Source organism: Gallus gallus, chromosome 23, assembly GCF_016699485.2.
Source record: "Gallus gallus isolate bGalGal1 chromosome 23, bGalGal1.mat.broiler.GRCg7b, whole genome shotgun sequence".
In the NCBI taxonomy this organism is placed as follows: domain Eukaryota; kingdom Metazoa; phylum Chordata; class Aves; order Galliformes; family Phasianidae; genus Gallus; species Gallus gallus.
In genome coordinates, this window is record NC_052554.1 from 5,274,800 (window position 1) to 5,298,820 (window position 24,021).

At 49.4% G+C, this 24,021-nt stretch overlaps 1 protein-coding gene and 2 non-coding genes across 23 annotated transcripts in view; all 3 read left to right on the forward strand.

Annotated features, from left to right (window-relative positions):
* The window catches only part of NFYC (nuclear transcription factor Y subunit gamma), a 27,455-nt gene continuing 3,434 nt past the window's right edge, over positions 1–24,021 (forward strand). For 4 of the 21 annotated variants that reach the window (XM_025143070.3, XM_025143071.3, XM_025143072.3 and 1 more), the window contains exons 1-7: positions 1–151; positions 11,577–11,689; positions 14,786–14,857; positions 16,340–16,453; positions 18,061–18,156; positions 20,599–20,772; positions 21,603–21,761. In XM_025143070.3, the coding sequence (XP_024998838.1) occupies positions 11,585–11,689; positions 14,786–14,857; positions 16,340–16,453; positions 18,061–18,156; positions 20,599–20,772; positions 21,603–21,761 (720 nt within the window). In that variant the 5' untranslated portion in view covers positions 1–151; positions 11,577–11,584. Of the gene's footprint in view, positions 152–1,524; positions 1,616–1,768; positions 1,915–11,576; positions 13,613–14,785; positions 14,858–16,339; positions 16,454–18,060; positions 18,157–20,598; positions 20,773–21,602; positions 21,762–24,021 lie in introns of those variants that run through there. The other 17 variants (XM_015297832.4, XM_015297833.4, XM_015297834.4 and 14 more) reach the window with 6 other exon arrangements.
* On the forward strand, positions 18,516–18,611 carry MIR30E (microRNA 30e). Its single transcript, NR_031480.1, has one exon. It is a non-coding gene; the product is annotated as a microRNA 30e (primary transcript).
* MIR30C1 (microRNA 30c-1) lies at positions 19,739–19,827 on the forward strand. Its single transcript, NR_031481.1, has one exon. It is a non-coding gene; the product is annotated as a microRNA 30c-1 (primary transcript).

The following is a 24,021-nucleotide window of genomic DNA, read 5'->3' on the forward strand; positions in this document are numbered from 1 at the left end:
ACGGGCCCGCCGCCATCTTGTTTCTCGGCCGCCGGGCGCGCGCTCTGCTCCAGCCGCACCCCTCCCCCTCCCTCCCACCTCCCACCAGCCGGGCCGGAGGCAGCGCGGCCGCCGGGCAGAGGAGGCGGAGGTCGCGGCGCCGACCGGCACGGTGAGTGCGTGGGGGGCGGGTTGGACGGCAGCGGGGGGGAGGCGGCGGCCTAGCGAGAGCCGTGGGGCGGGGGCGGCGCGAGGGGTTCCCCCCCCCCACTTCGGCGGCGCCGCTCTGATTGGCACAGACGCGCCGCGCGCGCTGATTGGCCCATGCGGGGGGAGGCGGGCGAAAGAAGCCGCGCGCTGATTGGCTGCTTAGAGGCGGACCGGGGAGAGGACGGGGAGCCTAACCGTTTCCCCGCGCAGCGCGGGGGTGGGGGCGGCGAGGCCTGTGCCCGTGTGTGGGCCCCGGCGGGGCCGTGCTGCGGAGAGCTCGGTTCCGCGTCCCGTTACCACCTGTTACCGATACCTGTTCATTTAGTTGACTTTTTTGCTCCGCACACCTTAGGAGGAGAGTGCGAGGAGGGGCCGGGCCGGGCCGTCAGGCGGGCAAAGCTGTTCTGTGGGGCGCACCTGAGGGCCGCATGGCTCTGTGCCGAGTCCTGAACGTAAACGTGGTTCCTGAGAGAAGGACAGAAGCACGGCCCAGGGCCAACAGCTGTTGCGGTGGGCTCAGTTCCATTCAGGCCTCGGTGTTCCTTAGCTGCTGGCTGTGGGTCAGGGGCAGCGGCAGGCTCAGTTCACACCAGGTGGCAGGGACTGCTCGGTGTGTGTGACAAATGGCTCGGAGCACTTACAGGAAGCGAACAGCAGTGGTGGTGGCCCCTTGGCCTGGAATCTGCCTCCTCGTGGTGCTTTGTCTGCAGGCAGATGAGATGGGGGTCCCAGCTGGTTCAGTGCATTGCGGAGCAGACTGAGCATGTGGTCCTACACACAGCACACGCACCTGGCTCATCAGACCGAAGGCAGTGCTGTTGCTCGTGACAACACTGTGTGTCTTTTGATAGGTGTATCCACGCCCTCCTTGGTGAGGTTATGTTTTTGGACAGGGCTGCTGTTATTACGTTGAGCCTCATTCCATTGCTGGCCTAAAACTGCGCGCGGCTCGCTGTCCCTGCTGAATAGGTGACAATCGGGCACGGCCCGTTGTGATGCTGCTGACACTGCGCGGCCCTGCGTGACCGCTGGGTTTGGTGCAGCGGCTACCGCTGCCCACGGGATGCAGAGGTCAGGCAGAGCCCCCGATTTCATTTTATTTGTTGCGTTTTCCCGGCATCGCTTCCGAGCGGCGGGTGGTGCCCCTGAGCAGCGGCCCCGCAGCGCTGCCCGCCAACCCGGCCCTGCGCTGCCCCGGGAACGGCTCCGCGCTCCGCCCTCCCGCGCGGCCCCGTGACGCGCCGCCGGAGGAGGGGGCGGGCGTTGCTGGGAGCGACAGCCGCGCTGGCCAATCGGCAGCGCCGCGCGTCCCCTCCGCGTGTCGACTGGCCAATAGGCGTCGCCGAGCGGGAGAGGAGGGCGCAGAGCCGCGCCGCCGAGGGGGCCGCGGGCGGGCGCCGCTCTGACCCCTGCGCTGCCTCTCAAGGTAACTTTAAAGCAGGAAGCGGACGGCCGGGGCGAGCCGCCGGCGGCAGCCAATGAGCGCACGGGGCCGCGGCTCCCCCCGGCGGCGCTCAGCCAATGGGCGCGGCGGGGCGGGCGCAGCAGGGTAGGCTGAGCGGCGGCTGTTAAAGGGGCCGGGGCCCCGGTCCGGCGGGGACGCGGAGTCCCGGCAGGCAGGGGTCAGCTCAAAGACAAAGGAATGGCGGACCGGCCCGGGACGCTCGGGGGCCGCCGCCCCTCGGCACCATCCCGTCCCACCCGGTGGGCAGCCCCCGCGGCCCGGTGAGTTGGTGGTGCTGGCGGGGGCCGCGCGGGTTGGGCGGGGGGCGGCCGCGGCCCGGTGACAGCGCAGCGATGGCACCGCCCGGCCCCGCTCGGGGCCTCCCCTCCGCGCCGATGGAGGGGGCTGCGGGCGCGGCTCTGTGCCCCGGGCTGAGCCCCCGGCGTTGAGAAGGAGGAGGAGGAGGAGGGGGTGCGGGCGGGCGAACGGAGGGGTCATCCCGGGCTGAGCTGTGCGTACGGCTGCGCCGCCACGGGGCCGCCAACCGGGAGCGTGGATTGAGGGGGGGCACAAAATGGCAGCACCTCCCCCGGTGCCCGCCGAGCTGTGGGGCTGGGGGAGGGGGGAGGGAGATAAAGGGGGATGCGGGAGCTGGCGCTGACGCTCGGCCTCTGCGGCCCAGCGGCACCGGGGGCATTGGGCCCCCAGGCTCCTGCCCGCTGCCCATCAGCCCTTTGTTTTCTCTCCCGTTGGCCACCGAACACTGAAGGTCACTGAGAGGCCGAGCACTGCTGGGCACACACCGGGGCCAGCGAGCTGAGAGCGACATGGGTGAGCGGGCAGCCTCAGGCAGACCCAGGCCTGGGCCTGGAGCCGGTGCTGAGCTGCAGCCGAGTGCCCGAGTGAGGCCTCCCCACATCAGCAGCAGTGACCTTGAGATGCCGCGGCTCCCGGCCTCCAGAATGAAGGACAAAGTTTGTTTACGGCACTCTGGCTGGGAAAAAAAAATGAATGCGAGTTGAAAAATGAAGCTGCTCCCTTCTCCCAGGGCACCGAGGGTACGGGGAATGGTGTGCAGCTCGGAATTAAGTGCACACTGCAGGCATTCCTCACCCCGCACTGCAGCGGGATGTTGGGTGCTGCTGGCACGTCCTTGCAGTGCCGGTGGGGCTGCAGGACTCAACCTGGTGTTCTGGGCCCTTTGTCGGGGCTTTTTGTTCTCCAGCTACAAATTGTTGGCTTCAGAATTGCTGTTTTCAGAACCGGAGGTAATTACATTGTGCATCTTATGTCAGAGCTGGGTGCGTTCCCTGAGCGCAACTCTCAGTGATGCCACCTGTAACTGAGGGACCACGCTGGGCTCTGGCTGCAACCTGAGTGCTCTTTGTATTGCTACAGCCTCTGAGTGTCACTGGGTATTTTAATTTCCATTGCAGCTGGTGAGAAGCATCGCCCTTCCTCAGGCTCAGCTTTCTGTGGCTTCATGTGCTTCCAAGTCTGAAAGGGACAGAGGGAAACCATCCCCTATTGGTACCAGTGGCTGTTCCAGGTCATTGGTGGGGCAGCAGCAGGACCTGAAGTGGCCGTGGGGCTCCTGAGCATTGCTGCCAGCAAGAAGGTCACTGCTGGCCTGTGCATGTCGAGATAAGCCATTTTAAGCTGGGTTTTTTTCATCTATTTTGGATGTATTCAGTTGCTCCATGCTTTTGAGATGTAGCCGGAGCTTTCATTACACCCAATGTTCATCATATTTCAGATCTTGAGCTTGCAAGAGGCTATGGATGTGCAGCAGTAGGTGCTGCTTGATCTTCCTGGGAGAAGAACAGCAAAAAAAGCCACGAAGCTTCCAGCACTGAAAAGGGATTTGTGTACACATTCTGCCAGCTCTGACCTTCTGGTAGCCCATGGCGTGGAGGGAAGGTTCCCATGTCCCAGTTGTGCTGCTCTGTGGGGTTGGGGTGTGTTCTCCGTGCCTCAAAGGTTCCCATTTTGAGCAGGCCTGAAAAGCAGGCCCTAGGTTTTGTCTGGGGACTTTTCCATGGTTATTTCTTGTACTAACGCAGCTGGCTGCACCAGCAGGGAAGGCATAGAGGACGTGGGGTTGTTGTGGGAAGCTGGCCCTGTGGGTTGAGGCACTTGGAGCCTGGTGGGTGCCTGCAGGAGGTCACCTTCAGAGCTGGTGTTGGTGTTTGTTTTGTTGGGTTCCTTGAATTGGGCTGGGATCTGGTATTTATATAATGCAGCGTGACATCTGTATTCCAGTGGTGTGGGTACAGGAAGCAGCTTATCGGGCTGCCTGCACTGGAAGTGAATCAGATTGGTATGGTTAACTTCAACTCTTATTTCTTGTTTCGCTATTGTGATTCAGAGCGGCCAAAGAACTGTTATGGGGGCATTGTCTGTGTGACCAAACGTTGGGTACTGCTGAGGAAGCTCCTGTTGTTGTGTATTGCTCAGAACCCAAGAATTCCTGCGTGCTGAGATCTCGCTGTGGGGATTTTCTCCTGTTGTCTATAGCTTGCTGTCCTGCTTGGTCACTGCCTCATGAGTCAAAGTGGGTCACCCTCAGCTGTCTTCTTTATTCACTGAAGGTGACCCATCAGAGTGTAGATCTGTGTGTTTATAGTACAAGATCATAAAAAAAAATGAAGGCCTCATGACAGCGTTCTGCCTGTCCATTGAGCTCTATAGGCTGTGCTTTGTTTAAGTGAGGTTTTCTGACCTTGGGAGGCAAAAAACTCATAGCTGCATTATAAAAATGATTACTTCTAACTTCTGCAGGATACCATTTATTAATTTAATTTATGAAATTGAGTAAAGAATGAAATAAGAACATCAAGTGTTATAATAATGCCTATAGGACAAAGAGCCCCACAGCCCCTAAAAACTGTATGTTGATTTCACTTTTCTAGCAAGAGCAGCAAAGTTCTCAGAAGCAATGCTTAGAGCTGGCACAGCCTTTCCCTCTGCTTACAGCCGTCACAAGGGTTTGTGATCACCTCCTCTCTGCCATTCACACATTTGCTGCTGTTTAGGTGTGGTTTTAATCCTTCTTTCTGCCTTCCCCTCTTCCCTCTCCAGCAGGACAGTGGTGGCTGAGCCTAAAAGTGCAGCAGAAGAGCAAGGAAACACACAACGCTTAAGACTGCATTAAAACTGGATCATAACTGCCCTAGATGAGCAACTATTTAATAATGTTTAACTGTTGAAACACCAAATATCAAGTATGACCCTTGTGCTCTTTCATTCAAAGAAGAAAGGGAAGTAAAATAACCAGTGCAAACAGCAATTCAGATTATTTTGTTTGCTTTACCTTTCAAAAGAAAACTATGCCGGCGTTATTTTCCACGTGGTGCTTGAAGGTTTGCGGCCCAGTTTTGGACTCGGTGCAGCTGTGGACAGGCAGCTCTCATGCTGAAGCTCAGTTCTGTGCCATGCGGTGCTGCTGGGGGTTGTGATACCAGCCCTGGTGTGTGTGCACGGCTCAGGGTGGGCCCTGCTGGGCTTTTAGCAGTGCTGTCAGGTAGCTCGTGCACTGCAGTGACCTCAGGTTTCTGTGAAAGTGAGTGTGATTGCTGTTCCTCTTCCCATCCTGAAGGAGTGAAGCCAGCTGACAGCAGCCTGTCTGAGTCTGCTGTGTCCCACTGCCTGTGGGGGTCATTGCCTTTGCCTGCTGGGTCACGCTGTGTCCTGTACAAATGTATGCGAGGTGTTGTGGTTCCTCTGGGCGCATGCACAGGGCACTGCCTGTGCTGTGGCTGTTCCCATCCTGCACACCCAGGGCAGCACGGTGCTGTGGCTCTCGTCCTGCACAGCCCGCGTGGAAAGTGCCAGCTCTTCATCCAGAGCAGCCTGGGGCTCATTGGTGCTTTTGTGCAGCTCTGTGAGACCTGGACTCTAATTTCATATTGGGAGAAGCTCTCTGATCAGTTCCTGTGAATGGAGCCGGTGGGCTGCTCTGTTCTGCCTCCCCTCTGCAGGAGCCACAATACCACCACGAGTCCAGCCATGCTCCTCTGAGTCCAGCCATGCTCCTCTGGCCCCAGCCTGCCCAAAGCAGGTGGCAGGGGTTGCGCTGGGGGTACAAGGGGCATGGGATTGGTGCAGGATGGATGGGGTATGTGGGCAGAGCCCAGCCACGGTCCCACTGGAGCCGGGTTTGAGAAGGTGGGTGCTGGTGGAAGTGCAGATCCAGAGCCTCTCCTTGGCGTTGTGGCTGATTTGGGCTTAAATCAAACGCTGTGCCTCGCAGGAATGAAAACAAGTAACGCGTCAGAGGTACGAGGGAGTTAATGTTCAAACAGTGCTTTGAAGATAAAATATATACTGCTAAATAGTTCAAGAAGAAAGGGCTGGAAGGCACCTGAAGAGGTCATCTTGTTTGTTTTTCTGCCCCAAGGCAAGAGCAACTCGAGCTCAACCCTTTCTGACTTGTTTTACAGCCTTTTCTTACCAACCTGCAGCAAGATGTGCTCTGTATCCTCCACAGGTAGCAGTTCAGCATTCAACTACCCCGTCTGTTGTGGTCAATTTTCATTTTATTGAACGAGAGAAATCTACAGATGCACACCTTATCCAGCCTGGGATGATCCTCCCATGCCGACATCATGTACCAGCTGTGTGTGCAGTGCTGCAAGAGGGAAAGGTTAAAAATAAACCAAGGGATTGCAGAAGCTTCTTATAACGGCACACTGGAAGGAAGTGCTTGTTTTGAATTATGGTGGTCAGGCAGAAACCTCTGGAATTTACTTATAAAAGGTTGAAAGTTTGTTTTCATCGAGAGCAGAACTTGAGAATCTTTGTAGGTTTGTGAGCATGGCCTTTTCCCACTGCCTGCAATGCTTTGCAGGACTGTACTGCAGAAATGGAGAAGAGTTCCCACATTGCTTGGATAAATGATTTTGGCCTGCATTTTAGCTGTGATTTTGTGTAATTGTTACCCATACTTAAAGGTGGTAGTTCTTATGCTTTAGTCACAGCAGCATTGCTAGTGCTGCCATGTGCTGAACGTCACTGTGCTGACCCTGCTGTCTTTGCCTCTCTCTGAGTATCAATCAAATCCATTCTGCTCACGTGAAGTTTCTTTCCTGGTGCAGTTTGAGCTCTGAGCAGACCCTGTGTGTGTGCTGCAGGGAGTGAAGTTGTGCTGCTGTGTTTTGATCACACACACTTGAGTACAGGTGTGTCTGCATGCTTTGTGCAGAGCAGCACGTGGAGCCTGGGAGCACCTTTGGCTGGAACGTCCCACTCGTTATCTGTGCTTCCTGCTTCGTTTTTGTTTGGTTGGTTTTCTTCAAAGCTGATCTTGCTTCCAAAAACTGTTGCATGTAAACGTGATGTCTCCTTGGAATTGCAATAAACATGACCTTATTTCAGGAAAGGAGGTTTGGGTGGGAATTAGAAGATTACATATGTTATCTCAAGTGGCTCTCAATGCAGAGGAGTTGCTCAGAGAGTTGAGGCATGGCATCTCAGTGGCAGCACTTCAGCCCATTGGCATGACTTCCAAAGCTTTGTTTTAAAGTGAGGTTGCATGGGGTGTGATGGCACAAAGCAACGCAGCTCCTCACAGCATGGAGATGTGCTGTCAGCTCAGCGTCAGCCATCACAAAGGCTGCCTGGGCCCGGGGTTGGTGTAGCCCATTCCAGATCAGACTGATGCTCTGTTTGAGGTTGTGCTGCTCCCTCGGATGCCCTAATGGCCATAATGAGAGCAGAGTCTCACGGGGGGTGCCGGCACGTGGCTGTCATACATTGAAGACTCCTCTGCCACCATTTACAGAAATGTGTTACTGGATTTGTGTAAACCTGTATGTGCCTCTCCTGTGAAACTAGTTCAGCGTCACTAGATTGTTCCTCCTGATTTGGGCAGGATCAGGTGTCTGGCACTTCTTGCTACGCAGAGCTCATTCTTTAGATATGCAAGTGGGCTGTGCACATCTTACTTTTTAATCAAGGGACAGGCTCCCAAAACAGAGCGCCGCGCTGAGAGCATCGTGCTGGAGGTAGTGCTGAATGTCAGAGGAGTGTTTGTTCCAGATACTCAGTTTTCAGCTCTGTGGATCCGTTCTTCATACTTCAGGGTTTTGCTGTGTGCAGAGCCATTGGCTTTTATTCTTTGCTCTATCAAAAAATAGTAACATGAAAGGAAATGCACAGCTGCCTTTTTTCTGCAACACCACTTCCTAATAATTAGGCTTCTCGTGAGTTTGTGTGATGGGAAGTGTAAAACCAACAGAGTCGTGTGGCTTTTTGGGTGGTGGTTCTTCAAAGCCCCGTCTGTGGAGGTGATAATTCCATAGTGGAATGGTGATAGACTTATGGGGGGAGAACGTGCAATGGCAGTTTTCAGTTAAAGCAGATAGTTCTGTACCTGCAGCTGAGGGTGCTGAGGCACAGCATTTGTCTGCGCTTCTGTCTTGTTTCTTTGCAGCCTCCATTTCACTGCAGGTTGTGCACATCCTGAAGGTGCTGAGAAGGAACGCACTGCTGCTGCCATGGAACAGTGTGCAGAATGGGCTCTTTCTCATCAAGCCGGCCTGGGAACAGCACTGTGCCATGCAAAGCACCTGACAGCTCTGCCCAGCAGCAGATGCCTGGTGTTGGGAGCTAGTTCCTCCTTTCCCGAGAGCCTCACAGCTTCTCATCATGTCCCTCTGGCACTCTTAGTTTGCATATCCCTTCAGTTATTTGGATAAATTGCATTTAGATCTGCTTTCCACCCACTCGATTTGTTCAGCTGCTGCTGGGCATGGCCAGCTCGGGGCTGGAGGTGGGAGATGGAGGCTGTCCTCACGCCTGGCCCTGTGGCAGTGCCCCAGCTCCTGCCCTGTGTACGGCCACTTCCTTCCAGCTGAGGAGCTCCAGGTGGAACTGCAAGAGCTCTTGGTTTAGTTTGCAGTTGTTCTGCAGCCTGTGTTTCCAATAGCAACTTCTTGCTCGAGTGTGCATCAGGACATCCAGTGGGAGATGGCTTTGTTTGGCTGCTTCCCCTTCCCAGGCATTAAAGAAAGATCCTTGCTGGGGCTCTATTTAAAAACAAAACAACCACAGACAGCAGTGGTGTCTTCATGGCTGCTTTGTGCTCCTGTGAAGTGAGGTCCTTAAGCACTTGTCAGCTGCCACAGGGTTTTGTAAGTTTAATGTCTGCAAAAGGTGTTCTGCTCTGGTGAGCAGAAAAGCTCTAATTGCAGAGTGTTGCTGCCTCAGTTCTTGAGATGTGCTGGCTAATCTGCTCTGTAATCACCTCCAGGCATTTTATGCCCGGGCCTCAGCATTTTGGCCTTCCATTCCTTTTTCCCTGAATGTGGAAACTGCAGAGGGGATGCATGGTGTCAGGGTGGGTGCAGCCCACTCTGCTACTCCTACATGCCTATTTCTTACCTGGTGTGTGCCTTGGAGGCCTTGGGCTTTGGGATTTGTTTGCTTGTGCCTAATGGAGTTGGTGGGATCACTGCCTAATGGAGTGAGATGGTGGGATGGGTTTGAGCCTCTGTTATTCAGCAGCAGGATGAGGTGGGAGAGCCTGGAGCTTGTGGGGATCCACAGGAGGAAGTCATGGGGTGGGGAAGGCAAGGTGGAAGAGAGCTGTTGAAGTTCCCTGCATATCAAAGCAGATAAACAGGGTGAGATGCTGATCCCATGAGCCCACAGGAGCTGCCTTCCCATTAGCTCAGGGGGGTTTATCTCCAGCCCTGCACTGCAGTGTTTTCTCTGCTGCTGCTGATAGGAGGCATTCTTAAAACACAGGAATGCAGTTCCCCCGGGTGAAGGAACTTACCTAATGGTGCAGGAATGGTTCCATTATTAAAGTTGATTTCATGGAGCCAACACTGAGGGTTTGCATGGAAGTTTGGGTTTTTCTGGGTTTTTTTTTACAGTCTTTCTCTAATGCTTGCAGGCATATTCAAGGTCCCTTATGTATCTCCTAGTGGGAACTAAGCACTGAAATAATTTCTTAGTGGTTTTAACCTGCTTAGGCTTTTATTTCAGAGTCTGCCATTATTTCCTTCTGTAAGTTGTATGAAGAAACCCATCTATGGGCAATTCTTTTGCCTACGCATAGGCAGTTTCCTAGCAGTTCTCCTCAGTAGTCACTCTCCATAGCAGGTGTTCCTCACTGCTGCTGTTCTGAAACCAGTCCTGTGTGTGCTCTGCAGGTGGGAATTCTCTGCATTCATCAGGAGGACCCTTTAAATTCTGGGTGACTGAAGCAAACTGCTTTCAGCTCCTCCTTCCAAGTCTGGATGAGCATCACAGAGGCGTACACCTAATGCACGTGGTTAATTTGCCCTTGCATGTAACGCTGTGTTGATGCCAGAGCTTTCTTCCCCTTTGCTCCATTTTTAACCTGTCGCTTCTTAGGGTTCTGTTGCATTCCAGTGCAGCATTTAAGCAGGCTGAAAGCAAGACATTTGTGATTTTGAGTCAGCCCTGAGAAGTGATTTGGCTTATCACCAGGATGAATGGCATCTCCAGTTGCAGCAAAGACCCATCCAGTGTCAGTGTTGAAATATTGCCAGGTAGAAAGGATTAACTTCTATTCGTGTATCTAGCCTACTTTCTGTCTGTATTTGACAGTGCAGATCATGAGGGGGAATCAAGGGCCAATTTTAAATTTTCATTAGAATATTTATCTCTGTATTTTCTTATAAATACTTGAAATATCTTCGTTTGTAGGCGGATGGCATTATAATGCAAATAATTGTTGAAGAGCCATCAAGCAGCTTGTCAGTCACTGATTTCCACAGGTGCCCTGCCTGCAGTTCTTCCTGCCTTGAGCACTTGTTTCATCTTGTGCCCCCCTCCTTGCTGTGCTCTGTCAAAATTCCCCACAGCTCCTCCTTCCCAGGGTGGCTAAAGGGAAAGGTTCCTGCACACAGACTGCCTTGGGAGCACAGACTGCAGGAGGTGCTGCACTGTCCCTCCCCCTGATCTGCTCATAGGATTTCATGGCATGTCCTCGTTTGGAGTTGTAGGTGCTCTTGTGCTGCATTGAGGCTGTGCTGCCTTCAGCCTGGGGAAGGGCTGAGGGTCGGCAGCAACATGAGCTGAATGTGGGCTGCTGTCTTCTGCCTTTCCATGGTAATGCACAGTGCTTCTCTGGAGGTGTTCCCCTATGAAAGCTGTAACACCATTGCTCTCTTCACAGCTGCTCTATATGAGGAGAGGCTCAGAGATATCTTCTTTGTACATCTGTGTCATCCTATGGAGAACTCAGAGCTGCTTGGGGTGTCCTGAGGAGCATTTAGCATCACTAACACAGGGCTGTGCTTGTGCTCACTCAAGAAGTGCTCAACAACTCCTTTGGTGTCCACCCAAACACTTCTGTGCTGGGAACAGCAGGTCCTGCACCCTGCTGGGTATGGCTGCTCGCTCCATGGTCCCTGTTGGGCATCCTGCCGTGCTTCCAGATAGCGAGGTCTGTGCACACTGACACCTTTCTAGCAGGCACAGAAGAATCTGTTTAATTAAGCTTTTTAGAAATAATATCAGGCTGACCTTGATATTGTCTCTTCACCTTGAGGGGATTTGCTGCTGTACTCTGCACTGTTGTTGGCTGTAAGAAGCACTAAAGTAAGTGACTTTACAGTTGGTGCACACTGCAGTGTGGGCTGTGACGGAGCACTGGTTGTGTTCTGTAAGTCCCACTGAAAAGGCAGAACTCTCATAAGGGAATGAGGAGAGCAGTTTTGTTTTCGATTCCTTTTTTTATGTATTCTTTTACAATCTTTGGAAAAATAAAAAACAACAACAACAACAAAAACGCTTTCAGAGGTTATGAGTATCCTTATATGGCTGCTGAGGCATGGCCTGGCATACCTTGATGATTACTCCGGTGGTTGGCCAGGCTGGGCCCTTCCTGCATTCCTGGGACTTGGAGGGGATCTCTGGACGCCTGCATCCCTCTCTCGTTGCTGATGCTTGTTCTGCTTTCTCCCAGTTTCCAGCATGTCTACAGATGGCAGCTTCGGCACAGGCAGCAGCAGTGATGCCCAGCAGAGCCTGCAGTCCTTCTGGCCCCGCGTCATGGAGGAGATCCGCAACCTCACGGTGGTGAGTGCCTCAGTGGGTCACGTTGCTTCTAAAGAGCCCGTGGTGGGTTTCAGGATGTCTACAGGTGAAAGTGTAGCTGCCTTCAGTGGTTGGAGCTAACAGAAGGTTGAGGGATTTGAGATTGTAACTCACGCTGTACTGTGCAGGCTGTTCTACTGCTTCTCAACTTCAGTAATACAAAATAAGTGATGAGAGTTACTTCCATGTAAGGGCACCCTTATCAAAATACGACTCTTAATCCCCCCCCCTTCTCCATTATAAACTCAAACATCTGGCTATTGACAGGCAGTGGCAATTTTGTGAATGAATTTTTGGTTTTCATCTTCTGTATAGAACAGTTATGTTCTTTCAGAACCGCCTCCTTTGACAAGCCTGAAGACTTGAAAATCACTTGAATGCCAAGTGCATCGTTATCACGTGCCTTATTAATTTAAAGTCATTTCATTAAAAAAAAAATCACAGAGAGGCTGAGAATAGGAATTGGACTAAGTAGCTTCTATTTTTCCATCCCCAGAAGAGATGTGCCTGAGAACGAGGGCATATAATAAAAATGGCTTTTCTAGAGAGATGGAGAGATGACTGTGATGCAGTAGTCCTGCAGGCACACTCCTGAGCTTGTAATGCAAGTGAAAACAAAAGAGCTCTGGTTGGAGAAGGGCTGTTCAAAGTGAAAACCCCAATCCAGTAGTTGGAAGATAAGCTGCTTTTTTTCTGCCTGTGTGCAGATAGTTGATTGAAGAAACAGATGTTGAATTTTGTATGCATAATCAGAATTAATTACTTTCTTCTTTTCCTGTGGTGAACTCTTGTGTTCAAGAGCTGTAGTTTGTCTTTGTCTCCACATGAAAGGGGTTTATTCCACAGCTTATCAAGTATGGGCAGCTTAATTTTTAACTGCCACGTGAAGCTATTTATTGCATGTCAAGGTAGGAAGTCACTGGAAATTAACTGGAGACACTGGAGCAGAGATAGCAAGGAAAAGGGTTAAGTGCAGAACATTTGAATGTGGCTGTTCCCAGCACAATCAAATCCTGAAATTCATGTGCATATTGTGCTGCCGTGCATGTGGATGGAAGTAACCTCGGAGCCCCTCTGTGTGTGCTGTGCTGTGCAGGTGAGAGCAGCTGTAATGGAAGGCCTGCTTTGCACAGCTCTCTGCTTTGGGGCATTTGCAACGTGCCACCACTAGCGGGAATGCAGGGAAGAAAGAAGGGAGCTGCTCTGTGAGAGCTGGGATCACTGGGCTGTTCTCTGTCCTGCCGTAGCATTCTCTTGGAGAAGCAGGAAGCAGAATTAGGCTGAAACGAGCATTGCAGCTCCACAGTGAGCTAGAAGTGGCCTGAGAAAGCATTGAGACCTAATTTGGAAAAAAGAAAAGATGAAGAATTGGTGTCTACAGTTAGTTGTGCTGGGCAGTAGCCAGTAGTGGTCACGCTTCCCTTCACCATGGTACTTGCGTATTGATTTTGATTTATGTGACATTTGCCTGTCAGCCTTAAAGGAATAAAGGCACTTTAAATTGCTCTGGTTTCTCCCACTGTCTCTGTTCTCTGAAGGTTTTAATAGCGTTACACCTTGTGCAGTGCACTTGTAGCTGCAAGTGTGTGCCTGCGCTCCTGCTGTTCTTGGAAGTGAAATAATTAACACCATTAAGGGTTTCACAAATTAGGAATTTTGTCGTCATCTTTCCTTGAGGCCCAAAGCTCATGGGGCACTTTAAAAAGGAATGAGCTTAACAAAATAAACTCAAGGAAATCTTTGGGATATTTTTTCATGCCCTAGCAACCTCCCGACTTGTTTATGTGATGGTTACTGGTGGGAAGTGCCACCCTGCGTGTGTGTGCTCAGACGCAGCTCCTGCCTGCCTGCCCTCTCCCAGTGCTCCCAGTCCTTCCACACCAGGGCTCTGCCCTCCTGCTGCAGGTACCACATCCATGATTCTTTCCGGAGTGAGGACACAAAGGTTTTGGTGTGTTCTAATATATATATACGTATCCATAATTTTCATACATAAATTGATAATGTACCCCCTGCTGGAGTGCTGGCTGTACCACATACAGCTTCTATATTTTGTTTCAGTAGAAAATTGCATTTTCAGTATTTTTTTTCCTCTTTGTTTCACTAACAAGTCTTGCAGTGCTCTCTTCCCAAGAGAGAAGAGTTTCCTTTTGCTTCTTGTGCCATTTTTGTGAAGAAGACATTTTGTAGAAGCCCTCTGTGTGCGGGGATTGTGCACTCCTGGTGCAATGGATATAACCTTACCTTTCTCCCCCTTTAAGGGGCTCCTGTTGGCTGCACAGCATGGATTTTTTTGTTGTTGTTGTTCTTCTGTGCCTGCAGAGGAGGGAGGGCAGTGCTGCAGTGAGGCTCGGCAGCTTCCCTCACCCCTTGGATCTTCTCAGGGGTTTGTGCTGGCATCCCCGTGCACAGAGAGTCTCAGTGCATCTCTGTTGCTGAGCAGCTGCCAGCAGTGAGCAGGGCAGGGTGATTCACTGCAGTGATGGCCTCCTCTCCTCACTGCCTCCTAAACCATCCTTACACCATTCTGAGTCAGCAGTTCCCTTTGCTGGAAAATTGCAAGAAATCCATTTAAATACAGGAGTAGAGAAGGTTTTGCAGGGCTCTTGACACTAAAACTGGTACTGGGCAGCAGAGAAGTGCAAGTAGAGCAGAGATTTCATCCTATGGCAACACAGCTCTTATTTGCCTTCATTTCCCCTAGTGAGACCTTGCAAATTCCATTGCTTTCTCAGTCCTAAGACACCTAATTGAATTAGTTGTTTCAAATACACATTTCTGCATCTATTTATAACTTCAGAAACATTCTGTTCCACAGAAGGACTTCAACTTTGAGGTGAAACTGTAAATGCAAGTGTCTGACAGAAGGCTGAAGTACTGCCATGCTGTATGAAGTACAGACAGGCGGATGGGGATGCTCAGATCTGAGGAGGAACCGCCATAGCTCAAAGAAAATGAGTTATTTCTATCGAGTTTTAGCCGGTTCATTTTCATACAACACTGATTTGTTTTAACATTTCTTACCTCTGTTTTCAGTTAAGTGTCACTAAAGAGTCTCGAATGTGAATCTCTCTGCAGAAAGACTTCAGGGTTCAGGAGCTGCCCCTGGCTCGGATTAAGAAGATAATGAAACTAGATGAAGATGTGAAGGTACTCTCATGGCTTTTGTCTTAAGTGTTTATGACCCTTTTAGTGGATGTTGTAGCTATAATTACTTGCAATTCATTACTTGTTATTGTCATTGTTTGTCGTTATTTTTAAGGTACTTTACAGAACAATTACTGGAATGCACCGTTAGCTGGCCTGGTGTAATTAAACTGAACTAGGAAAGCAGGATCACTTGGGATCTTTGCTTAAGACTTCTTCAATTCTTCTTTCTTTTGTTAAATACCAATCTGCTGCATAATTCTGGGTGTTTCCTGGTTTCTTGGCTTTTTTTTCCTAGTGCTGAACCATCTTTTCTCATGTTTCCTTGTTTTTCTTGACTCTTCCTTTCACAAAGCTGTAGAAGGTTCAATGTGGATAGTGATAGCACTCAAATGTGCTGCACTGTTCTGTGGAAAAGCAATAACTTAGGTAGGTAACATTGGTTTGGTACTGATATTTGAGCCGAGTGTGTCTGATAAAGCTAACTGGTGAAAGGTTAGCAGCATAAAAGGAAGGGGGGAGAATCACATGCTTGTCAAGTCTTGTCCTGCTCCAGCCCTCCTGTTTGTTTAAATAGGAAGAGTCCATCAGACGTGGCTGTCCTAAGAGAGAAAAGAATGCTTTGCACTCTTATTCTCAATGTGACACCATCCTTCTCCTAGAACAACCTTTAAATGTTAAATGAGATTCAGAAAAAGGTGTGTGTTGTCTCCCTGTCCAAAGGAGCTATTCTTTCAGCCTGCAGCTGCAAGGAACCCAACCCCCTCAGGTCCCAATTTACTGTCTGAAGCGAGTGAGTGCCAGGTTTGTGATAATGAAGGGGAAGGTGAGATTTAAGGGGGAAAAGAGTCTTTGGCATTCCTTCTGGTGTTATTTAAGAAGCCCGTACTGGGGATTCAGCACTAATGCCAAACCAGCTAATAATGAAACTGCTCAACGTGAGCAAAACTTGAGCAAGATGCTTTTTAAGGGAAAGGAATTTGGTGAGGCACATGGTCTTTATCTGTGTCTCCAAACCTCCTTTGCAATTTCTGCATTCATTTCAGATTATCTTAATGTTACAACTACAAAGTAAGGGCCAGGCTCTCTTCAGCTTCTGCCCTCATTCAGAATCACTTGTGTGTGCCCAACCTGCTAGCAGAAGCTGCTGGGTGATGCCCACACTGAGTATGCCCTGATGCAATTCAGAGCTGCGAGTTGCTGGCTCAACATGACCCAACACTAAAAGGCAGCGCCTGACCAGCTGTGTGTGAAGCAGGCTTTGAAGACAAACTGTATGTGGTCAGTACTCTTAGCACAACGTCTGACTGGAGGCTCTTTGGACTGTCAGACCCATGGATCCACTGATGGGGAAATTCCCCAAACTTCACTGTTAAACAGCACAGCCATTCAGATTTGAGTAACGTTATGCAGTTACCTTGACTACTGCTTTGCTGCATCAGAATCTTGATAGTAACTTCAAAAAATGTGTACATTTAATTACAGATGATTAGTGCTGAGGCTCCTGTGTTGTTCGCCAAGGCAGCTCAGATATTCATAACAGAACTGACTTTGCGAGCCTGGATCCACACAGAAGACAACAAGCGCAGGACTCTGCAGGTAACAGCGGCTCCTACCTCGCCTTCAGCAGCTTCAGAAACTGTTTCCAACTCTTTGTTTTCATAATAGGAGGTATGTTTTGTAAACAGTGGCTTTTATCACTAGGAACCTGGGTACAAAGCGCATTGCCCACTACCGTTGTGCTACTTAAATGCTTTTTGCTTAACTTGGTTTTAAAAACAAACAGCAGCCATATTAAAAAAAAAAAAAAAAAAGCCCAAAGCTGCAGCTGTCTAATTGTGACCTGTTTTGATTGCTTAGGATATCTGTATCTGTTGGACTTCCAGCTGATTTGTTTTTCAGTAGTAATTCTCCTAAGGTAGGCTTGTGGATGTTAGTTTGTGTCAATAAACGTCCAGAGACGAAAACAAGAATGGTTCTTCCACACTCTGATGCAGGGATTGCCATAGTGGCAAGCAGACAAGACTGATTCCAGCCCAAAGGTGTCCTGTTGGGTGGGTGTCTGACCACTTAATCTCCACTAATTTAGGCCAATGCCACTTAACCCGGGTTTAATGCAGTTACTGTGGGAAGGATGTATTTGATACACACACCAAGGACAAGGCACTGCATAAGCAGCCATGTCCTGCTAACAACTTTCAAGCTATTATTTCAGAGTTGTACTTATATCCTGATCCTCATGTATAAGACCTTTAATTGACCCAGGTTTTAATTTATGGGTGCTTTGCCTTCCCCAGCAGCTGCTATCCTAGAACAGCTGCTCTCCGCATGGGCAGTGCAGCTGGGGGAATGCAGTCTCTGCTTATCAAGTATTTGGGAAAAAATTTAGAGTGGAGAGGTCTGAGTTATGTGAGGAAATTGGATTGAACCCAGTCCTCAGCACGGAGAATGAAACAGGAGAGACATCTGTTCAATAAAAGTTTTCTTCCTGGTGAAGATACTGTTATAATATATGCTGCCCACGGAACAGACTAAATGTCTCTCTTCTGCTTTCTGCGTGATCATTGTTTGCACTTAAATGCCAAGGCAGTGCAGGGTTTGGAAATGTCAGCTAGCCTGAAATGTGAGGATTGATGGTCTTCTTAATGTTACCCACATGTCAGGTTTGGTCTTGGAGTTGTTGGAGATCTTAAGTGAATCCACTGCAGTGATGCCTTATGCTGGCTGCCTCTGTTCAGGTCCGCAGCGCTTTGACCTAATGCTCATGTTTGGATTTCTTCTTTTGGTTGAGATATGGAAGAAAGGTTTATTTAGATAAACTTTTTGTCCTTACATACATGAAAGCAGCTTTGGGAAGCAGTTTGCCTTGCCAGTGTTTCTTAAAAGCTCATTGGCTCTTGCACATCCTTTCTCTGATAAGTTTGGCCACTTTGCTAACTGTGTGTTTCTTCATGCTTCCTTTTAGGCATCTTGCCCCTCCACATGCTGCATCTTGTTCTCTCAACATCTCTCGGGATTCCCCTGCCCCAAATAAGATCCTGTGATACTATTTCTTTTTCTCTCCAAACGTGTAGATTCTACCTAAGGGATGTTCTGTAAAAGCTGAAGTGTAATGAACACCTTTGATTAAAAAGCTCTGCTTTATTTATCTCATGACAAAACATGCTTCTAAAACTGAAAACTGCTTTTTGTTTTTGCTGTTCTAGAGGAATGACATTGCCATGGCAATTACAAAGTTTGATCAGTTTGACTTTCTTATTGATATCGTCCCAAGAGATGAACTGAAGCCTCCGAAGCGTCAGGTGAGACAGAACAGTTGCCGTTGGCTGTCCTTTCCGTGGAGTGGTTTCACTCTAATTGTTAGAGAGCTGACCAAGAAGTACAGAATCTCAGATTTAGACATGTTTGTGCCCCTTTTTATGCATGTTTATCCTCTGTAGCTTTCAGATTCTTAACTTTTTTTTGGTGGAAATAGAGGGGTGATGACAGAAGCCTGATTTGGGCATTTAATGAAGCAGCAAAAACATTTCTAAACAGCTCTGAAAACAAACGTTGCCACTATTGAAAAATGAACTTTTAAAAACTGTGCTGAGTCTGCATCCTTTGGCTGCCATGAACGACATGGGCAGCTTTGCCCAGCAGTACCACCTCCCGCACCCTTCGGGGCAGTCATCGCTGCTGTAAACATCCTTGACTGGAAGCTGTGAGGTGTCAGCGGGGGCTTTCAGTCGGATGTTTACAGCTGCAGGCTGCTGCAGTCACCTGGGTGCTGCTGTCCCGTGGAAGCCAGCAGACATTGCTCCAGGAGCACTTGTTGCCCTCGTGTGTGAGATGGTGCCCAAACTGCAGCGAGGTGAGGCTGAAGCTCAGTCGTACTGCTTCACACACACAGAGACAGATCCAGCATTCAGGTGGGCTGTGTTTGCCTGCTTCTTTCAGCTGGTTTTCAGATACTGAATCATGAGAAATACTGCTAGGGGCAGGAGAAGTTTGATGGAGAAATCCAATGTAGGTTAGGACTTTTCAGTGGAAAATATTCCTCTTATTCCACGGTGCTGAAGAATAGCTGCCCATAGGCTGACAGTCTGCACTTTTTGGCTGGGGGTGCAATCTGTGCTTTACCACGGAGGGGACTGTTTGACAACTTAGTGTTGGTTACGAGGAAGAGCTGAGAAGGGAACCATGACTGTTATGTTGCTCTGGTAACTGAAGCTATGGCTTGGAAATAAAAGATGTCAAGCAATGGGGGATAGCCTACTTCATGCAGGTTTGTATTTAAAGTCATTTTTGCACATAGCAAGGAAAATTTGAACCTGGCATAGATGCTGATGTCCTTAATGGAGGGTTCAGCTAGCAGCAGGATTGGAGCTCTGTAGAAATAGTGTACCTGAGGACTGGGCTTTACAGAAACAGCCATGGCTCTTCGATGCTTGCGGTTTTATGACTAGCTGGAGACTTGTCCTGTTGAATATATACTTAAATTTGTTATTAATCCCTCTTCTAGAGGATTTCACATAGCGAGTAGGAATTAATCGTGTGTTGCTGTGTGTAGGAAGTGCTGTGAGTGGCTGCAGTACTGTGGGGTAGTGCTGAGAGCCAGGCTCGGGAGTCACTTCTTCATTACAGCCAGCTGCCAACAGTGTAACCTTCAGGGTGTGATCTTCTGGTATGCTGTTAGAAATCTGTTGAGTGGCTGTTCCTCTGAGAGCCGAGCATTGAAGGGAAGGGGCTCTCCTACCCAAGCCTGATGCCCATCTAGGCAACGTATGCCAGTTTTGTTTAATGGAAATTCTTTTTCTGCCCGGCTGGATACACTGCAGGTAAGCCATGAGCAAGCCTCTTCTAATGCAAGGGAGTGGAGCAGACTTGTGTGACGTGGACCCTACCATGCTGTAGCACGTGTAAACATCCTACACTCTCAGCTGTGAACTCGAGGTGGCTGGGAGAGGATTGTTTACGCCTTCTGCCATGGAGTGAACATCTGGTGAGCTGTGTCCTCTGCTGGGTGCAGGGTCCAGTGCTCCTCTGGGAGCTCGAGTGTTGTGATTCTCGAGTGTTAACCACTTGTCAATTAGGATAATCTCCCCAGATCTACTTCTTTGCCTGAGATATCTTGAATTATACAGCGCTTTTCTCTTCCAAAGACATCCGTAGGTGAAACAAAATGGCAATTCTACAGCCTATGTTCCTTTACACTCGTGAGATATCCCTGCTTCCTGCAGAATCAGGCTGTCAAGCCATGATACAAGACAAAGTTGTTGTCATTCTGGATTTAAATAAATAAACCAAGGCCCTGCAGTGTGTATTGAGTGCATGGCTTCTATTCCCAGGGGTTTGATATCAGAGCTAGGCTAAGATTTGTGTTGGGCACATGGGCTGAGAAGGCTCTGCTGACAGATGAGGCTTTGCAAGTCTTCCTGGTGCATTTGCAATTCGTTCTGTGCTAAGATAGCAGGTGATGATGGAATTTGCTGATGAAGAGTTGTGTGGATTTCAGCTATGATAATTTTATATGTTTGCTTCTCATAATGCAATTGGTGACTCTATTATATGTACGATACGATTTTGATTTCCTTATGGCTGCATAAATGAGGAAACCTGGTTATCATTTTTGGGTTACTTGAGTTAAGCTGTTACAAAGGAGGCACTGAAGACACCTTCATGCTTGTGGGGGTGCTCAGTGGTGGCTGGGCTGGGCAGCTGGGGGTTCCCTCCCCACTCACCCACTCTGTGCTGTGCTGCAGGAAGAGGTGCGTCAGGCTGTGACCCCGGCTGAACCCGTGCAGTATTATTTCACACTTGCTCAGCAGCCTGCTGCAGTGCAGGTCCAGGGGCAGCAGCAAGGACAGCAGACCACAACATCTACAACCACCATCCAGCCAGGGCAGATCATCATCGCACAGCCGCAGCAGGGGCAGGTGAGTGTGGGCATAGCTCGGGGCTGTGCAGTGTGCCAGGGACCCTTGGCTCACCCACATGTCATGCACTGCAGTGTCCTGTTCTCACTGCTCCCAGCAGTCCGCAGTGCTATAGGAATGGGTTTTCTTTTGCAACATAAGGAGCTGGTTAAAATGCTGAATTGTGTTGACCCACTGAGCAAAGTAGAAATATCCTTTTAATTTCTGTGCTGTTATACCATGTTACGGGATAAAAGGTTATACCGTGTTACGGGAGTGCAGGGCACTGTTACCCCAGAGCAATTGATGACAGCCATATGACAAATTCTGTCTTTTCCACCTGCAAGTGAAGCTGTAATGAGTTTTGAGCTCTATTTCTACGCAGCCAGTGGTGTTACTGTTAGAATGTGGTTTTGTTGGTTTTTTCCCCTCCTCTCCCTGCCTTTATTAACAGCATATTGAGAATACCATGGTGAGGTTAGCATGGCACCCTTTGCTTGTCTTGATGAGCACTGCTCTGGCAGGAGGTGTTCTCCCATTACCAGGTGCCAACCATGACACCAGGCCACTGCAATCTTCAGAGCTCTGAAATCTCAGTTTGAAATGCGTGTGTTTTCTTGAATATATTTGGCATGTCTCTTGGGTAACTGAGCCAAAGAGAGGCTATCTGTAAAACCAGAAAATAATACTCCCTCTTCATAGTGTTATTATAAAGTGTGCAGGATGCCTTAATAGCCAGGATCACGTGGGTCTTGTTGTGACTGAAGCATCAGTGAGGAGCAGTGGGGCTCAGCAGCAGCCCACCTGTTGCTGTGCTGCACTGCATGGCCTCAGCCCTGTTCTGAATGCAGACCACTCCTGTGACGATGCAGGTGGGAGAAGGCCAGCAGGTGCAGATTGTGCAGGCCCAGCCACAAGGACAGAGCCAGCAGGCGCAGAGTGGGACCGGGCAGACCATGCAAGTCATGCAGCAGATCATCACCAACACGGGGGAGATCCAGCAGATCCCGGTAAGCCATCGAGGTGCTGGGAGTGAGCTGTCTGCAGCTGCTTCAGCGTAGGGCTCTGTGTGTGTGCTTTCTGAACTGTAAGAGGAAGTGTGGACTGAGTGTGTTTCCTGCACTGGGAGAGAAAATGAACCAGGTGTGACATGAAGGGGGAAATAAATCCAAGCCATGTAGTGCCCACCACCACTGCTTCCCCATGGGTGAAATAGCATTATTAGGAGGCAGTACATAAAGTACTTCCTGGATAAATTAGTTCTCCACTACAGCATGGTTTCATTAAAACGTAATTAACTTGTGTTGCCTTTACTTGGTTCTGCTTCTGCAACCTGGAGCCATGACCTGTCGGACTGAGTGGGAAAAGTGCCAGCTGTGAGTTATTAATCGACTTCTATGTTACAAAAAAATATTTCTACAAAATAGCTTGAGCTGATTGAAGGAATGGCTTTGTGCTACCAGAAGGTATCTCCTCACTTTCATGTTAACATAAGGCTGCTGTGCCTGAAGAATGGGATTTTGAGTACACAGTGAGTCGTAAATTCTGGCACGTGTCCTGGGAAAACACGTGGGTCCAAAAATGTCCTTTTCCCCCTCTTTGTAGTTCTAATGACAGCAAAACTGTGCCTTTTGGTTCCCATCTGAAAAATTTCACACCCCTTAAAATAAAAATCAATAAAATCCTTCCAGTTCTGTGTATTTAACCAGCAACCCAACGGTCGGACAGGTGACCAGGACAAGCACTTCACTTCGTCTGTGATTCCTCCTGCTGTTATGAGGCTTACCCAGCTGTGCAAAGCTGATCTCTCACACAGGTCTTGTTGCTCAAGATTTGCTCAGTTTCCCTTTGGCAGATGTTTGTGCTTGACAGAACATCTCAAGGAAGGTTAAGGCTGTGCATGCTGCCAGATTCTCGCAGTTCACTTCCCTCTTCTTCTCATCTCTGAAGTCTTCAGCTGATTCCTACACCAGGTGTTGATCAGAAGGGATGTGCACTGCTTGCCAATCATGGTGCTTTACCACCAGCAGCCTTTTTTCTTCTCCACGTTCTTCACTGCTTTTCTCTTGCATTTTTGTCCTCCTTTTCTTTATGGAAGTCTCTGTTGGACACTTCTTAAAAGCATTTCGGATAGAGATCTCTACCCCTGCCTGGGTGAATCTATTATAACGGCGTGGCAGTAAAAGAAGTTCAAGCTTGTTTCCCAGTCATCTCCAGCGAAGGCTGTAAGTCCCTGCAGGAAGGGGACCTGGAGATCTGCAGAGGGAAAGAATTCTTTATAAAGCAGCTTTGGAAGGAGCCAAAGCATTCTGCAGGAAATGCTGTTCTCCACATAGGTGATGCTGTTGTAATTGATGGTGTGCTTTATGAACGAGCCACTGGAGGCTTTTTAATTAGCACCTGGTTTTGGCCAGGAGGAGAATTCTTCCACCCTCATCTTGCCTGGTAGCCTGGAGGAGCTGGGGCTCGTGGCCATCCCCAGGCACTGCTGGTATTGCAGCTTGGGACGGAGCTGTCTGCTGCCTGAGTGGGCATCTGTTGTCCTGGGGAGTTCTTGGGTTCCTAATAAGTGTAAGACCGTAAAACAGAGTAACTCAGAAGGGATGTTCTAATGAAATACATTTCTCACTTCAGTACCTAGGAGAAGTACTGCCTTGACAGTAATTAATGTGATTCCTCTTAATCGCAGCATGTTGAAGAAACCACAGTCTGTGCTGGAGGAAACACCTTTCCCTTCTTTGCTTCCAGCAAATGAAATACAGCAGAACACGGAGCCACACACTCACCATGAGAGCAGAGTGCCTGGGAAGCACACGTTGTGTGGATTCACAGAGTTACAGTCCTTGGTCTATTCACTGCTGCTCTCCATTCTGCTCTCTTTCTGCTCCTCTTTTATTCTTTCTCCCCTAAGTCTCCTTCCTATCTTGGTGCAATTAGCGTTACCTTCTGGCAGTTCTTCTTTTCACTCTGCTGTCTGTTAGGGTTCAGCTCAAAATCTTCCTTAACACAAATGCAAAAGGCTGAAACACAGAACTGGTAGCATCTGTTAACAGAGTAGCGTTGGGAGAACCATGCTGGCGTTCTCTGCTGGGTTTCCACGTGCTCCTGGAGCTCTGCTGCACTTCGCTGCACTTGCTCTGAGACCACAGGTTGCTGATGGGAAGGCAGCTTTCTTTCTTAAAGAAATGGAGAAAAGTTGGAAGGAAGGCAGTGAAACATCCCTTACATAGCAGCCATTTGTTTGCCCACATGAAGTCTGTGCTAAATTTC